Source organism: Grampus griseus, assembly GCF_964374135.1.
Source record: "Grampus griseus genome assembly, chromosome: 1".
NCBI classification, from domain to species: domain Eukaryota; kingdom Metazoa; phylum Chordata; class Mammalia; order Artiodactyla; family Delphinidae; genus Grampus; species Grampus griseus.
This window is the reverse complement of record NC_139017.1, coordinates 170,222,418-170,239,236: the sequence shown is the minus strand read 5'-3', so window position 1 is coordinate 170,239,236 and position 16,819 is coordinate 170,222,418. Positions and strand designations below refer to the sequence as shown.

The 16,819-nt window shown below is 54.0% G+C and overlaps 1 protein-coding gene across 4 annotated transcripts in view; it reads left to right on the top strand.

The window, feature by feature from the left end:
• The window catches only part of ARHGEF10L (Rho guanine nucleotide exchange factor 10 like), a gene marked incomplete at its 5' end in the record, with an annotated part of 146,836 nt that overhangs the window by 33,982 nt on the left and 96,035 nt on the right, over positions 1-16,819 (top strand). For all 4 annotated transcript variants that reach the window (XM_082675294.1, XM_082675292.1, XM_082675293.1 and 1 more), the window contains 3 exons: positions 2,916-2,989; positions 8,295-8,486; positions 9,258-9,291. In XM_082675294.1, the coding sequence (XP_082531420.1) occupies positions 2,956-2,989; positions 8,295-8,486; positions 9,258-9,291 (260 nt within the window). The remainder of the gene's footprint in view (positions 1-2,915; positions 2,990-8,294; positions 8,487-9,257; positions 9,292-16,819) is intronic.

The following is a 16,819-nucleotide window of genomic DNA, read 5'->3' as shown; positions in this document are numbered from 1 at the left end:
AATACCCCTGGATTGAATCCTAGTGTTGTCACTTTGTTCAGTTGCCTCTGTGACCTTGGGCAAATCCTTACTTCTCTGAGCCTTGGTTTCCTCATCTGTTAATGAAATAATGCAGATAAATCTCTGGGCTCCTTGTATGTTGATGTCTCTGTTCCTTTCTGGGAAAAGCCTTGGGCTTGGAGGGGAGGGCAGGAATCACCCCTGAAAATGAGGAAAAAGGAGAGGACATTGGACTTTCTGACCTAGAGGGAAGGATCCTGGGCTTCTGCTTGATCAGAAAAAAATATATATATATATTTCTCCCCACAGGATGTTTATTAATTACAAAGGAAAATAGTAACTTTACAGTGGAGAAACCTCAGGGAGACATCACTTTAACTAAGTGATCAAAGTTACCATGACTAGTACAGGCGTACCTGGGAGATACTTTGAGTTGGGTTCCAGACCACCGCAATAAAGTGAATACTGCAGTAAAGCGAGTCACGCTTTATTTTTCCCAGTGCATATAAAAGTTATGTTTACACTATACCTTAGTCTATTAAGTGTGCAATGGCATTATGTCTAAAACACAATGTACACACCTTAAAGAAAATATTTAAGGAGCAGTTTGCACATGAACCTGGGCTGGGTGCCTTCCTTTTTCTTCCTGCAAAATGGATATGTCTCCCTGCTCCTTCTTCAGTGGTTCTGAATGAGCCCACAGGGCAGACGGACCTGCAGGGAGACTGCTATGCAGCTGTTGTTTGACTTTTCAACTTGCGAAGGGATTTGCAGACATTTTAGTTTGCTTTTCCCAACCTTTGCTGAGAGTTTTCAGTGTGGGTAAAAGACACAGTCACACACTTAGTGGAGAGCAATTTGCATTCAGTGAGAATGAAAAGTGCAATTCTCTGACCCAGCAGATCCCGCCTAGGAGTGTGACTGACAGGTTCATGCACCAATGCGCTCAAGGCCAAGTGTATGGAGGAAGGCTTTACAACACCAACGCCTGGAAACAACCTCAGTGTCCCTTGATAGGGGTTATGTCAGTTATGGTATATCCCATCTGCCCCAAAATACTACGCAACCATTAAAAAAGTGAGACTGATTTCTGTGTACTGTTCTGAATTGATCATGGAGATTCTTAAGCAAAAAACGTGGTTGCTAAGTGAAGTAAGTCAGACAGAGAAGACAGATATGTGACATCACTTATATGTGGAATCTAAAAAGACTGATACAAATGAACTTATTTACAAAACAGATAGAAAACAAATTTATGATTACCAAAGGGGAAGGGGGTGGTGGAGGGATAAATTAGCAATTTGGGATTAACACACTACTATGTATAAAATAGATAAACCAGGACCTACTGTATAGTACAGTGAACTGTAGTCAATATCTTGTCATAAACTATAATGGAAAAGAAGCTGAAAAGGAATATATATACACACACGTGCCCGTGTATAACTGAATCACTTTGCTCTACACCTGAAACATTGTAAATAAAGTATACTTCCATTAAAAAATTTTTTTAAAAACGTGGTTGCACCACAGGGTGTGCAGTGTGCTTCCTCCTGTCTAAAACAAGGCATATATACGGATAAACAAGCTAGTGCATACATGGCATAGTTCTGGAAAGATTCATAAGAAACCAGTAATAGTGGTCAGTCCTGGGGGATTTGAGAGACTGACTTTTCATTGCACATCTTTTGTATTGTTTTGGACTTTGAGAGACAGTAGAGCATGGTGGTTACATAATGAGCACACACTGGGGCCCATGGCCTGGGTTCACCCCCTGGCTCTGCTGCCTACTAGCTGTGTGATCTTGGGCTACTTACTTAACCACCCTGGGCCTCATTTTCTCATAATTTGGATTTTCATATTTGTAAAGTGCTCAGAATAATGTCGGAGATATAGTAGGCACTGCCTAGATGTTTGCTGTTATTAATTGATTGCCCTTCACATGCATCCTATTTTTACGTAGGAAACCAGCTAACACAAATAGAGGCTTTAAGGATTGGAAAGGAAAATAGCCTCGCAGCCAGTTTGCGTCAGGCGCTGATTAGAAAGGAGGGCTTGGGGCTTTCCCTCCAGGGTCGATCCCCTCCTCCCCAGGAAGTCTAGAAGGACTGCCTCTAGCTCAGAATCGGGGGTGTGAACCGGGAGTGGGGAGAACTCTTTCCGTCACTGCTTTGCAGGAGGCATCGGGCAAGCTTGGCTCCAGGGCCCGGGAAGCCCGGTGGAGGCGCTGGCTTCTTGGTTGCGGGATCCTCCACTGCGAGGCCTGGAGAAACTGCCCCCAGCTCCCAGCATTTGGGATTCCGCCCCGATCTCGAGCAACCTGTCTCCATGAAGCGCTTTATTTCCCTCACACCCACGTGCCAAGTGGCCAACCTCGTGGGTGCAGCACAGGGAGAGACAGAGAGAGAGTGAATGGCCTTCCGTGGGACCACTGGGGCGGGAGCTGGGGAGAGCGGCGGCTGGACCCAAGGGCGCCCGTGGAGGAGAAAGTGTCCGGCCACATCCATGACAGTTCAGGTGTGATCCAGCTTCTGCGACACGGGGGCTGAGTGTGGTCCTGGCTTCTGAGGCTGGAGTTTCACCTGTCAGCCAGTGGGGACCCACCTGTCAGCCTAGCTGGACCCAGCAGGCTCCCGAGGTTCCTTGGTATTGGGCAGAGGAACGTCCGTGGAGGCAGGGGCCTTCTGGGAAGATGGCTTAGGGTTCAGCCGCTGCTGGTTTTTCTGCAGGTTAATGATTTATGAAGGTGAGGGCTGGGCCCTTGCTGGCGCTGTCCTGTGCTCCCGAAGCGGCTGGGGAACAGGGTGAGAGCCGGCAGGCTGGCGTGCACAGGTCACGAGTCAGTGAGCCTTCTCTGCCGCTGGAACTTCAGCCTTGAACGCCCTCTGATCAGATTTCTGGCCTTCTGTTTGCAGGCGAGCGCTGGGACGGTGCCGGTGAGCTGCACCCTGTCTGATGGCTTCCTCCCATCCTCCACAGGCTGCCATAGGTATGGTACTCCGGGTGCCTGCTTCTCCCGCCTCTGAACGGGCCGTGGGGCCTGCCCCAGGGCCACTAGCTTTGGAGTAGGCTGACCTCGGGTGTGAATCTGGCCCTACTGGCGGTTAGCTGTGTGCCCTTGGGCCAGTGGCCTCACCCCTCTGCCTCAGATTCCTTGCCTACAACATGGAAATAAAGATTTCCTCCTCATAGAGCGGGCTCCAGGTAAGGGCTGACTGCTTAGCTTTCTCCCTGAGGTCCCCTGGAGAGACGAGCAGAGCCCCTCTGGGGACTGAGGTGTGCTTGAGGGTAAAGCTTATGAATTGAGTGGGGAGTTGGGGCTCAGGGGAAGGGCGGGGCCATCCATCTCCATCTGCTAAGGAACTGAGGAGGCCGGGTCATCTAGCAGTGGTGGGGCTGCTAAAGTTAAAAAAAAAAAAAGCAGAAAAATACATACTTAGACTAAAAAATATTGTTTTTTTAATCTGAAATTCAATTTGATGTCCTGTATTTTTATCCGGCAACCCTAACGGTGTTGGACACTGCTGGTAGAATCGGGACCCCATCCTGGAGGAGCTGGAGGCAAGGCCATTTCTCCCATTGGGCCCAGCTTCCTGGCCTCTTGTTCTTTTTGGGGGGTGGTAGTTAGCAGAATGGTAACAAGCCAGGGCTTTTTCTCCAGTCCAGCCCTGCCACTGCCACTGTGAGCTCAGCTGAGTGACTTGGTGTCTCTCTGGCTCCGTTTCACCACCCACAAACATGGGGATAATAACGATACCCTCTGCTGTGGCGTTTCGAGGTTTAAATGCAGGTGGGACCCTGGCGTGTGGTAATCAATGGCTCAGTGCACGGCAGCTGCTATCTCTGGGGTGTTGGCAGGACGGGCCGCCTGTGCTGTGCTCTGAGCCCCCGGGCAGAGCCCAGGGAGGACTCTCCCCCACCCCACCCCACCCCGAGCCTCCGTGTTCTTTTCTGAAGGGTGGGGGACCAGCACGGTAGTCACACCTTCTCCATAGCGTGGGTGGCTTCCTGGGTCCCGGCCTTCTGGATTCGCTGGGGACTCGCTGGGGTGGGCTCTCCCGAGGACGGGGCATGTCCATGAACATCACAGGCGTGTGTGGTCACCTCCAGCCCTGGCAACTGTCTGGATGGGTGGGAAGGGCTCAGTTCAGCTCTCAATTATCCAGGGATGGGCCTCCTGATTTTTCCTTCTGATAAGGAGCTGTGCCTAATTGCCTGGGTCTCAGGATCCGGAACAGAATCTTGGGAACAAGGTCATTTTCTGATTCATGGCCGTGGCCTTGGGTCCCAGGATGTCCACACCCCTCGCCGCTGTCCCAGGCACCCTGAACCCTTTCTCCTACACACCAAGGGGCCAGACATGCAAACTGAGAGCGAAAGTATCTTATGATGAAATCAATTCAGTTCCATTCAGCAAACATTTGATGAAAGTTTACTGTTCTGGGTGTATCTGACATTGCGGGCTGGTTTCATCTGGTTGAACTAGTCTCTTTGCCACTTCCTGACTCTTTGAGAGCTTCCCATGGTCTTCACGAAAAATTCAAATCCCCCCAGCACCTCGCAGCCGTGTTCTCACCCCCATCATCCTTGCTCACGTCTTCACCTCCACTGGGCCACTTGCTGTTCTCTGCTCTGGCCTCAGCCTGGAATAGCCCCCGACCTGTAACCTGAGCCTGTCAGACCGCTGCTCCCCCTTTAAGGCTCTGCACAGGGGCAGCCTTGTGCCAAAGCCGCGCCCCACATAAGCCCCCTCCTCTCTTTAGCACCGGCTCAGTCTCTGGGCTTTTCCATTGTTCTCTGGCTGTATCTGCCTGCCTCACCCTGTAGTGAGCTCCTTGACACTGAGGGGCCACGTCTGTCTCCGCTTGAACCTCCCGGCCCAGGGGCTCTCGGGGACAGTTCACTGGATGCGGGCATGACTGTGTTGATTGCTGGGCTAACTGAAGCTATTTGAACTCTTAAAGGGAGAAGGTGCAGAAATAACCTAAGTCCCTGGACACAGCCTGGGGGCCGGGTCACCTGGGGCTGGGCCTGGCCTGTGAGTGGGGAGGGGCTCTCCATCTCACCCAGGGTCAGGGCCTGGGCTATGACTCAAGGCAATAATAATAGTAATAACGATAATGATCATGATGTTGCAATGACAGTGATGGTAAGTAAAATCGTCATTGTAAGAACAGCTGACATTTAGCGAGCCCATACCTCGCACTGGGTGCTTTAATGTCTGTCAATTCATTCCATCCTCCCAACAACCCTGTAAGGCAGTTACTATCATTGTCCTCATTTGACAGATCAGAAAACTGCAGCTTGGTGGGGTAGGGGGAAGGGCGGTGAAATAACTTGACACTCACACAGCCAGTATAAGGGAGAGCTGGAGTCTGAACCCAGGTGGTCTGACTGTGAAACCGTAGTGACTACAATGATACAGGCCACGTGCAAAGGGAACCCTCCCCCCACTGTATGCCCAGCAGATTCAAGAGGGCAGGACCATGGGCACTGAAGCCCCTTTGGTCAGGATAGGTCTGAATCTGGTGGTCCAGAAATAGTGGGCAGGGACTTTGAGGTCATTTATTCCAGTATTTTTTAAACTTTTAAAACTGCAACCCATAGACCTGATAATAGGGGTGTGTGTGTGTGTGTGTGTGTGTGTGTGTGTGTGTGTGTGTGTGTGTGTGTGTATTCAGCAAATAATTATGTGCCTACCATATGTCGGGCACATTACCAGATGCTGGGAATATGACAGTGAAACAGACAAGAATGCCTGCCCTCAGGAAGCTTACATTCTAGCAGAGGAGACAGACAGTAAAATAAATGAAACATACTGTGTGTCACATGCTGATAAGGGCCACAGAGAAAAAGAAAGCAGGCATGGCTAATCGGGAGCCCCCGGGTGTCACTGGGGGCAGCTTTGGTCCTGGCAGCCTCGTTGGAAGCTGACGTATGGTAAAGACCTGAAGGAGGTGAGAGCAGGAGAAGACGCCTGGGGGAAAGAACATTCTGGACCCCAGGACTGAAAGTGCAAATGTCCTGAGGCAGGAGCAGAGCTGGCGCTTTCACGGTACAGCAAGGAGACCGGTGTGGCTGGAGTGGAATGAGCAAGGGGAGAACAGTAGAAGATGCTGTACACGCACATTTTATATGTGTGTGTACATATACTATCCAAAACGCAAGTGTGGAAAGCAATATCAAAAGTAATACCAAATGTGACTGGGGAGGGCCTGTCAGCTCTGCGTTTCTGCTGCAGTCAAGCAGCTGAGGAAGAGTCTTCTTGAATTTGATACACTTGCACCTAAAATGTTCTGCTCTGGAAACCCCAGGTCACTGTGGGTGGGGCGGGGGGGTGTTTGGATTTTTCTGGTCAATGAGACTGCTAGAATCAGATATGTCCATCTGTCCATCCGTTGGCCCGTCTAGCTGTCTCTCTGCTCCATCCACCTCCCCACCCATTTACTTATCGATCCATCTGTGGACAGTCCTGTCCTCAAGGATCTCGGGCAGGGAGGGGACAGAAATGACAGCAGGTGTCCCTGTGTAACACTCACATCCCAGGCACTATGCCAAGAGCAGTTCTCCACCAGGGGCAGTTTTGTCCCCCAGGGGACATTTGGCAATGTCTGCAGACATTTCTGGTTGTCATAGCTGGAGGGTAGAGGGCAGGAATGCTGCTACACATGCTATAGAGCCCCCCAGCACAAAGACCATGCAGCCCCGATAGGAGGCTGAGAAACCCTGACCCACATCTCACGTCACATTCACATTAGCTTTATGAGGTAGGTGCTGTCTCATTCTCCAGTTTACAGGGAAGAAACCAAGGTTCAGTGAGGTGAATGGGACCCAGACAGGACGGGGTGGGCCCCAAGCTCATGCTCTAAAATGTGTGACATGAGCTGTGACAGGCCTGCTCCGGGCAGCCCAGGGAGGGGCGATCAGCTTCAAACCAGCCCGCATTGTCCCTTCGTTTGGGAGTGGGTTTGCACAAGGTAGGGAGATGGGCTAAATGGATGCTTGAGGTTCTGTTTAGGCTCAGATTCTAGAAAAGAAGTTTTCTAAGGAAGAAGACTGGGGGATCTCAGCTTGCTGAAAAGGGCCGAAGGCGAGGGCTTGTTACGCTGTTTAGGATAGAGGATCCATTTCTTCACTTGTTGAATGAAACAAGTGAAGTTCTTGTTCAAGTTTTCTGAGTTCTGCCCGTCGACTGAAAAAAAATGCACAACCTAAGAGGAGAGAATTATGTTTATGTTTTACTTGACGGACTTACTGAGGACTTAAGCCCGGGAGGCAGCCTCTCAGATAGCTCTGAGGGACTGCTCCTAAGAGGTGAGTGGGGAGCCAGGATATATAGGAGTTTTTGCAACAAAGATCAGGTAGTGAGAACATCAGAAGATTACTGTTAACTAAAGAAAACCAGGCATCTCAAGTTAATGAATTTAGCACTCTTCTGTATATGGGAAGTGCGAGAGGCTGGGCTCTTTGAAATCATTCCTTTGATATGCGCTTTAGCTATCTGGGGCCAGCATCCTGTTCTCTAGGTCCTGAATCCCCTCAGGGTGCACCGCTGGGGTGGTTGCAGTGGCTGATGCCTCGATGGCTGCAACATCCTTTGTTTACTGATGTGGCTGGCGACATACCCCAGGCCAGGACCTGCCCCCTTAAAGGGGCAAAATAAATCATTACACATTTTACAGGAACAGATGAAGAAAACAAGAGGCTAAGACAGAGAAGGGATGCGGGCAGGGGTCCTCCCAGGGGAGAGAAGCAGGGAGTAAGGCCGGGTTGGCCTTCATGCTGGGAGCCCTGCCCCAGCCAGTCTGTGCCCTGGTACCCAAAAGCTGGCTGCCTTCAGGCTCCCCTCCCCCATGCATACCAAATAAAGCGCAGGGTGCCAAGCTCATTCGCATATATGCAAAATGCAAAGACGTATGACACATGGAAATACACACGAAGGTGTGTGCCCAGACGCACGTGGGCAGATGCATTCATAAACCCCCCCTTGCTTACAAAATAGGAAAGTAGAAAACAAGACAACCAGAGACTTCCATTCAAGTCCAGATGCACACACGCTCGCCTTGGAAGCTTGCTCCCTGCCCTCCCTCTACTGCCCATCTGCTTAGAGCCCCAAGCCACCCGCGGGAACCTCGGGGCACAGGAAGGCCACCTGACCTGGGCATGGGTTTACTCTAGTCTCTGGGAACTGCCCGCGTGCTCTCTCTCGGACCCCCAGCTGCTCCCCACTTCCAGCCCTCTCTCTGGACCAAACCCTGAGACCCCGCAGCAGGCTAACTCCTCCTCCCTTCCAGGAGATCCGCTGCTTCCTGGAGGCCCAGGCCCCTCCCCCGAGGCAGAGGACGACCCTGGCGAGGCCTTTGAGTTTGATGACAGTGACAATGATGACGAGGACACCAGTGCTGGCCTGGGCGTCCCAGGCGCTGCTCCAGAGAAGGAGGCGGAAGACGCCCCACTGATCCACTTGGACTCCGCCCCCGTCGCTGGTAAGGTGCTCTGGGAGCCCAGGGTCTTCCCATTTCCGGGCCTCCGGGGCTACAGGGAGCTCAGGGCTGCATGGAGGATGCCTTGTGGCTCCTCCACTGTCCCCAGAAAGCAGGAAGGGAAGACAGACCACTGGGAAGAAGCTGCATTCCATCGCTCCCGTTGGGAATTGGAGATTCCTAGCATTCCTGCAGCATCTGGTGCACTTTGGCACGTCCTAAGTGGCAGTGGTTGGCCGTCAATGGCAGTGGTTGGCTGTCGGTTGTGCTTCAGTGACAGTTACTTCCCAGAGCTTGTGTCTCTGAAGCTCCCCTCTCCCCGCAGCTTCTCCCAGGGAATCACAGCCGCCAGAGCAGCAGCCTCCCGGAGCCCTGGGGGCAGGAAGGCCCTGATAAGGCCGGCGTTAAATGGCAGCTTCTGTCATCGGGAGGGACTGGGGACTGGACCGGCAGGAACTTCCTGCAGGCTTGGGGACAAGGGGCTCCTCGAGGGGCTGCGGGTGAGGGCAGGCCCAGAGCAGGCAGCGTTACTGGTTCTGGTCGGAGCTGGGATGTGGGCCATGGGGCTGGGGGTGGGGACAGGCAGGTAGGACTGGTAGGGGAGCGTAATGGTAGTGTGGGGCTGGGGGAGGGCAGGCAGGGACGCAGCAGGCACCGGGCTGGCGGCCCCGTCTCTGGGGCCCCCGGGGAAGCTGGGAAAGGGGGCGGGGATGCGCTGAGTCCCTCGGGCCAGCCGCTGGCCTGACGGGCTCTGCCTCTGCTCTCCTCCCGCAGACCCAGACCTAGCGACTGCACCACCCCAGACACAGTAAGTGAACCTCGTTCTTTTGCTCTGGCAGCTGGAAAACGAGGAGAGACCGGGCAGGAGGTGTGGGAAGGGGTGGAGCTGCGGCTGTGAGGGCTCAGGGCAGGTCTTTGGCTAAGGAGAAACGCATTTCAGGATCCCTGGGCTGGAGGGAAGAGGTCAGTCCCTAAAACGTGTTACTTTTTCCTTTATTTTTCCCACAAGCATGTGAAGTAGAAAGCAGGCCTGGCTCCACATCCTGGCTTTGTCCCTTGCCAGCTGTGTGGCTAGAAGGAGTCACATAAACTCTCCAAAGTCAGTCTGTTCACATGCAAAATGAAAACAATGAAGTAGCCACCCACTCCATTGGGCTGTGGCTGGGAATTAAACAGCTCTCTGGTGCTCCGCACGGTGCCACCCTCTGTAATTGTCTTTGCCATCGCCATTTGTTTTGCCAGTATCGTTCCTGCTCCCTTTCCTCTGACTGTTGCTGGGGACTCTGCCCTTCTCCACCTGGGAGTCTGTCTGAGTCAGGGCAGCCTAAAGGCTAACACCCCTGGGTGTTGGGGTGATTGCCGGCATCGTACTCTGGGCCCAGCACTGGTCATGGGTCCTTGTGTAAGTCCCAGTCCCCCAGGCCTTGGTTTTCTCATCTGTAAAATGGGCCACTGCTTCCTCCATAGAAGAATGAAGAACTGCTGGGTAAGACACCTAGAGACACCGCGGGCACCTAATCAAGGCAGTTTTACCATCACTCCCCCTGTGGTCTTCAGCAAGTTGGACGGCGCATTCGGGAGTCGGGGGCTGTGAAAGCTGAGGCCTCTTGGAGCTTTGCTCACTGGTGCTCACTGCTCGGCTTTCAGGACCTGGGTGTTTAGAGAGTCCTAAGGGAAGCCTCAGTGGTGGATCTAGGCCCTGGAGTTGATGGCCGGGGCCCCTGGGGTCCTGAGTTTAAATCCTGGCTGCCCTAGTCTGGGGAGGGGTGTCTGAGCCTTCCTTTGTTTTTCTAGAGTGAGCTGAATCGGGCGGCTAATTCTCAGGTAGGTGTCACCCAGCTGGAGGTCTCAGAGATGCAGGTTGTGGCCCTGGGTCCGGGAGCCAGGGCAGTTCTGGATTCAAATTCAAGCCTAGGAGTCCTTGTTTGTGTTCATTTGCTTGTTGGAGTGGGTGGATCCTGGGAGGGTTTCTGCTGGGCTTGGCACTGTGTAATTACCACCAGAAGAGGGGCCAGGTTCTCTCCTCCCTGGTTAGGGACCTGAAATGAATCAGCGATTCTGCACCTGGGCTGGGAAGTCCTGACATTGCTGTGATCTCCCAGGGGTTACATCCCTCCAGGCTGGGCCAGGAATAAGGCCACCCAGAAACTCAGTCTGAACGGGGAAGCAGACTCATCCAGGTGGGGCAGAGGGTGCCAGGGAACAGGGACACTGACCGGAGGGGGGCTAGGGGGGTCTTGGCTCAGCAAGGGAGCATAAATTCACCGGGGGAGAGAGAGGAGGGCTCCACACGAGGAAGCCACTGAGCAGGGACGGGGGCAGGGGCTTGGGAAACGGTGTGGGCAGCCAGCCAGTGCACCCCTTCCAGGAGTCTGGCACTTGCTTTTCTTGGGCCATCCTTCTGGAGACCCTGGTTCCCTGACCTCAGAGTCAGGAGCATAGCTGTCTGGCCTGGCCCTGCCGCCTTCTCTCTGTGTGTCCTGGAGATCCTGGTGACTGCGGCCAGACGCTGTGTCTGGCTGGCGCTGGTGCCCCGTGGAGGCCTCGTTGCAGTGGCCCCCAGAGCTGGTGCTATACTGCGTCAGAATCACTCAGTGTGGGCCACGCGTTTCTGGGAGAGGGGCCTGGCCTCTGCCTTTAACCCACCACCGGCCATTCCATAGCATGTCCACCTATCCTATACCTGGTCCTGGTGTTGGCCCAGCTCCCTTGAACACCATCTCCTGGAGGTTCAAATCCTCACTCAGCCCTTCACTAGCTGGGTGGCTTTGGGCTCTGTGAAGCTCTCTGAGCCTCAGTTTCTGCATCTGTAAGATGGACGTGTTCTCCGCCGCTAAGCATCGCGAGGAATAAGTGAGGCTGGTTGCTTCTGCTCCTGCCTCCTGACCAGTTTGGATGTTTCCAATGTGATGGGGCCGAAGGGGCGGAGACTGTGTGCCCAGTGCCTCTGACTCCTGGGCTGGGCCTGGGTTGCCAACAGGTGTGAATAAACATCACTTTTGAGAGCCCTTGATGGGGCATTCGTGGGCTGTGAGTCCCCTGCAGAATATTGATTGCAGCAGGAGTCCCGAGAGACTTCCTTTCCCGCCCCCTTAATTTTACAGATGGAGAGACTGAGGGGTGGGGCTTGCCCACAGTCTCCCAGTGAGATGCTGGAGGCCTCCTGACTCCTTGTCCCTCAAGTGTCTCTGTGCTGCTCCCAGCTTTGTTCCCTCCCTTCCAGGTCTCCGTTTACTTAAGTTCCACCTCCTTCCCCGGATGGTGAATTTCCACTCTGGAGTCCTCTGGGAGAAGAGTCAATCCAGATCGCTTTCCTTCTCCTTGGTATCCAAGACAAAGGGAAAAAAAAAATATCTTGATTTTCTTTCTTTCTTTTGTTTTTTTTAAAAAAATTTTCCCAAAGGTAGTCACTAAGCAGACATTGCTTTGAATAAGCAAATCTCCAAGCGGAGGGCATTTCATCTCTTCTCACTGCATTTCTTTCACGGTCCCTCTGCCTGAAGGCTTGGAAATGGCCTTGGGCTTTGCCTCGCTGCCTACCTGGCCTCGAGAAAAGCAAGGGCTGCCTGACTCGAGGCTCCTGACAGCACAGTTAGAACCACTGCCCAGATCCGGGCAGCCTCAAAGTGACCTCACTCCCTCCCCAGCTCTCATCCACAGCTGGGGAGGGAAGCGGGTGGGAGCACCGTGGGTAAAGTGAGGGCTGGAGTCCGGGTTTTCGAGGGCCTGGGAGCTCGGGCTCTGAGCCGCAGAGAGCTGGCTTCAAGTCTCACCTGTTACTTAATACCCGTGTGTCATTGGGCAAGTTAACATTTATTCGGTGCTGCGTCATTGGTTACGAGGACAGCTGAGGCTGACGGGCAGTCCAGGTGACCTGGGCAGGGGCACCGGGTCCCTGTCTGGCTGTGAGGCCTGTGGACTTCTGGGTCCCTTCACCTGGTAGGTGGGATTGCCCAGAGGAGGCAGCCAGGCTGTTATGGGGTAGGCAGAGTTGCTGGCTTTGCTGAGTGTGTGTGGCGCCGAGGCCCACGGGGTGATTTTAGGGTCGGGCCCCGCTGCTCCACAATCCCAAGGAGTGAGGGGGCCTGGGCTCTCGTCCGTCCTGCTGCCGGGAAAAGAACCTTCAGCCTGCTCGGCTAGCTGCTGCTACCTTCTCTTTCCGAAACGGGACGTGTTATCAGATAACAGCAACAACGACAACAGCCATAATAGCGAACGATAATAGTAATAACAGTGATTGTGTTTACTGTGTACCAGGCACCAAGCTAAATGCCCAGTCCCATCTCTCGTCTCTAGGAAGTGGACACTTCATTACCCATGTCACAGGTGGGAAATTGAGCCTTGGGGAAGTTAGGTGGCCAGAGTTACATATAGATGGTACATGTTCATTCAACAGAGACTTAGAACCAGGGCCTCTCCGACCGGAGGCCAGGTGTTTGACCATCACCCGACCCTCCAGGGATGCGCTGGGGACTCGGGATCTAAGCTCAGGACTTCAGACTTCGGTTCATGCTGGGAGGGGTGGCTGGCTCCATAGGAATGATCCCCTTCGGTGTGTATTTATTGGGGTAAGAACTTTGCCTCTTACGAGATCTAACTTTGCCTCTTGAGCTCTTGGGAGAGTAGTGTCCAAGCTGTTGCTGGAAAGTTCCGTAGACCCCACCTGGGGAACCAAGCAGAGTGGCCTCGGCCCTGCCTGTGTGTGGTTCTGGGTGGCGCCCGTTCCCTTGAGATGGGAGCAGGGCAAAAGCAGCCCCCTCCCCTCTTGCCCCACACAGAGGTCTCGTGATGGTGGAGGGGTGTGGAAGGGCGTCTCCACCTGCAGGCCGGCTCCACGGGGCCAGGGATTTTTCTTGGCGGGGGAGGCGGGTATTTTGTTTGCTGCCATATCCTCCCGGCTTAGCACGGTGCCAGGCACAGGGCGAGTGCCAAAGGCATCCCCGTTGAATGAACGATGGATTCCAATGGACAGAAGGAGGAGCCGGGTCTGAAAGGCGACTCTCAGTGTCTCCGTGAAAATGAAGAGAAAACAAACCGTGTGGAAACAGAATCCCTGACCCGGGGTTCTGACTCTGGCAGCTGACTGAGGCCAGGACAGAGGCCCGCGGGAAGGGAGGCCTCAAGCGGCCGAGGGGCTGATCCCGCCGACGCCACTCATGTCGGCTGCTGTTTCCTGAGTCACAGTCCGAGTTGAGTGCTTCCTGCACAAGATCTCATCTCCTAGGCAATGCAGCCCTAGGAGGCGGGGCTACTGATTATGCCCATTTTGCAGATGAGGAACTGAGGCTTAGAGTCGAAGTAGTTTACCCGAGATCTTGCAGAGCTGGTGAATGGCAGGGCTGCAGCTTGGCCCGTCTGACTCCACAGCCATCCATCCGCTGGAGCTCACAGGGTTGGCCTTTTTGGTGGACTTTGAAACCTGTGAACTCACAGCCACCCTGAGCACCCAGTAAGTACTTGCTGGGAAATGAGAGCGCGTAGGTCGCCCGCTCCCTGTGTTTTCCCCGACTCGGGCCGTGTCTCTCACCTCTGAGCGCATCATGCCCTCTGGATTTGTTTGCTTTTCCTGCCCAGTTTCGCTGCCATCCCCACCGGCCCCACTGCAGCCTCAGCATTTCCTGTTGGCTCCTGGCCTGGCTGCAGGGACCCTCAGTGGCTCCTGGGAGGTACTTGTCCTGCCCCTTCCTGGGCTTATCCAGGCAAGATGGACTGTGTTGCCCACTGGCCAGCGTCTCTCACCCGGGCCTGGAGCCTGAGGGAAGCAGCTGGGCAGCTGGGAGAGCCAAGGAGACCCATCCTCCCTGGACGCATCAGGTGCCGAGAAGATCAGACCAGGCCTGGGGAAGCAGCGTTTGAACAGGATGGAAACAGGGCACTGGAGGCCCTGCCTGCAGCCTGGCCTTGTGGCTTCTGAGGGCCGAGGGTCTGGGGAGCATGGGGGCTCTTGGGGGGCAGCTCGACGAGGCTGGAGTAGCCCCTGGCCCCGGGAGGAAATGGAGGTGTCCCCGAAGGCTTGTGAGATGGCTGCAGACCCAGGCTGGAGTTGTTTGGCATCCCGAGCTTGCCCTTAACTTTCTGTTTCCCCAGATCCGGAGCATTCGTAGCCTCCTGTGTCCTGTCCTGCAGGGTCTCCATGGGACCCGAGGACTGACAGAGACAAGCTTCCCTCCCAGTGGAGTCCCTCATGGGAGGGTTATGGGGACCCTTTTCCCATGAAAGACCTCTGTCTGGCCCCTTGCCGGTCCCTAAATTGGAAAAGCTGTGTTTTTGTTTTTGTTTTTGCCCTTTTCCACCCCTGGCTACAAGGGGTTTCCATATAGGAGCTATGGTCTTTGGGTCACAGACCCTTTGAGTCCCCAGTATGAAGGCCACACAGCCTCTGGCCTGAAAAAATGTACACAGGTTCGCATCCATTACATCGAGTCCCCCTTCAGGAACGTGTCAAGTCCACCCCTGGATCCCTGCAGTGACAGGACTCTGCCTTATGCATCTTCCATCCCAGTGCCTGGCACAAAGAAGACACGGCACTAATAGTTTACGTGTGCACGGACGTTACAGTTTATGTAGCCCTTTCCACACGCATCTCATTTTGATTTGCACAACTGTGGCAGGCAGATTAATGTCCCTCTCCAAGACTTCCATGTTCTAATTCCCAGAACCTGGGAATGTGCGACCTTGTACAGATGTGATGAAGGTAAGGGCCTTGAGATGGGGAGATGATGCTGGATTATCCAGGCAGGCCCAACGGAATCACAGGGGTCCTTATAAGGGGGCCTGTGGAGTCAGAGAGGGATTGAGAGATGCTGTGCGGTTGGCTTTGAAGATGGAGGAGGGGCCATGAGCCAAGGCTGCTTCCAGAGGCTGGAAAGAGGCAAGGGAGCAGATTCTCCCTTAGAGCTGCCAGAAGGAGCACAGCTCTGCCAACACCTTGCTTTTACCCTAGTGAAACCCATTGTGGATTTCGGAACTTTATGGCTGTAAGAGAATATACATCTGTGTTGTTTGAAGTTACTAAGCTTGTGGTAACTGTCACAGCAGCAGTAGGAGACTAACACAGCAGCCCTGGAGAGAGGGAATTCTTATGGGTCCCGTCGTGCAGGCCCAGAGAGGTGCAGTCACTGGTCCAAGGGAGCCGAGTGGCAGGTAGTGGCGCTTGGGTTCAAAGCCAGAGGGCCGGGGCTCTGTTTGCTCTTCCCCAGCAGCCCCCTGCCCCCCCAGATCAGTGTTCTGCTGGGAGTCCCCCTGCCCTTCCCCTCTGTCCTCCATCCTCCACCTCTCTACTGAGTGCCTGCAATGTGCCAGGCGTTGCAGCGACTGAGGCAGACAGTCCCTGCCCTCGGGGGGCTGACATTCTGTGCCTTGGTGTGTTTATGGGCTCTGTAGCCAGATAACAATGGGCTGTGCGTCTTCTGCACTTATTATTCACCAAGCCCTGTTCTAAGAGCCTCTCCCGCCTCCAGTAATGCTCGTGACACTCACAGGTGGGTGCTCCTGTAATCCCCATTTTACAGATGCAGAAGCAGGTGCAGAGGACACACGCTGTCAGCCTCAGGACACGGAGCTGAGATGAGGCAGAGCCACGGTTGAACCTGGTTGGCTTCCAGACCCAGTGTTCTAACCCCTGTCCTCCCGTCTCCTGCATAGATCTGGTTTGGACCTTGCCTGTCTTCCACATCAGCTCCACAACCGAGGACCCGTTCATTGTCTGATCTGCTTAACCTTCCATGTCGTCTCTGTAAAGTGGAGGCTAAATGAGATGTGAGGACCAGATGCTCCGTCAGCGAGCTGCCCTTAACGCTGTCCTCAAGGGGTGTGGGTCTGCCTGGGGCAGGACTCCAGGGCACAAGGGAGCCCGCGTTGGCCGATCTGTTGCTCAGCGTTGCCTGGGATGTGTTTTCCTTCTCCCTTTCTTTCTTTCTTTCTTTTTTTCTAACAGTCATGCATGTTTATTGTAGAACAATTAGAAAGTACAGAAAATGATAGACTAAAAGCAGCCTTTAATTCTATCACTGTGTGTTCCTACCCAGCTTCCTTGCTATAGAAGTGTACATATGTGTATATATATCAATATTTTATAGAACTGTGTTTTATTGCACATGCTGTTTCCCAGCTCACCTTTTTTTTTTTTTTTTTTTGCGGTACGCGGGCCTCTCACTGTTGTGGCCTCTCCCGCCACGGAGCACAGGCTCCGGACGCGCAGGCTCAGCAGCCATGGCTCACGGGCTCAGCTGCTCCGCGGCATGTGGGATCTTCCCGGACCGGGGCACGAACCCGTGTCCCCTGCATCGGCAGGTGGACTCTCAACCACTGCGCCACCAGGGAAGCCCCCCAGCTCA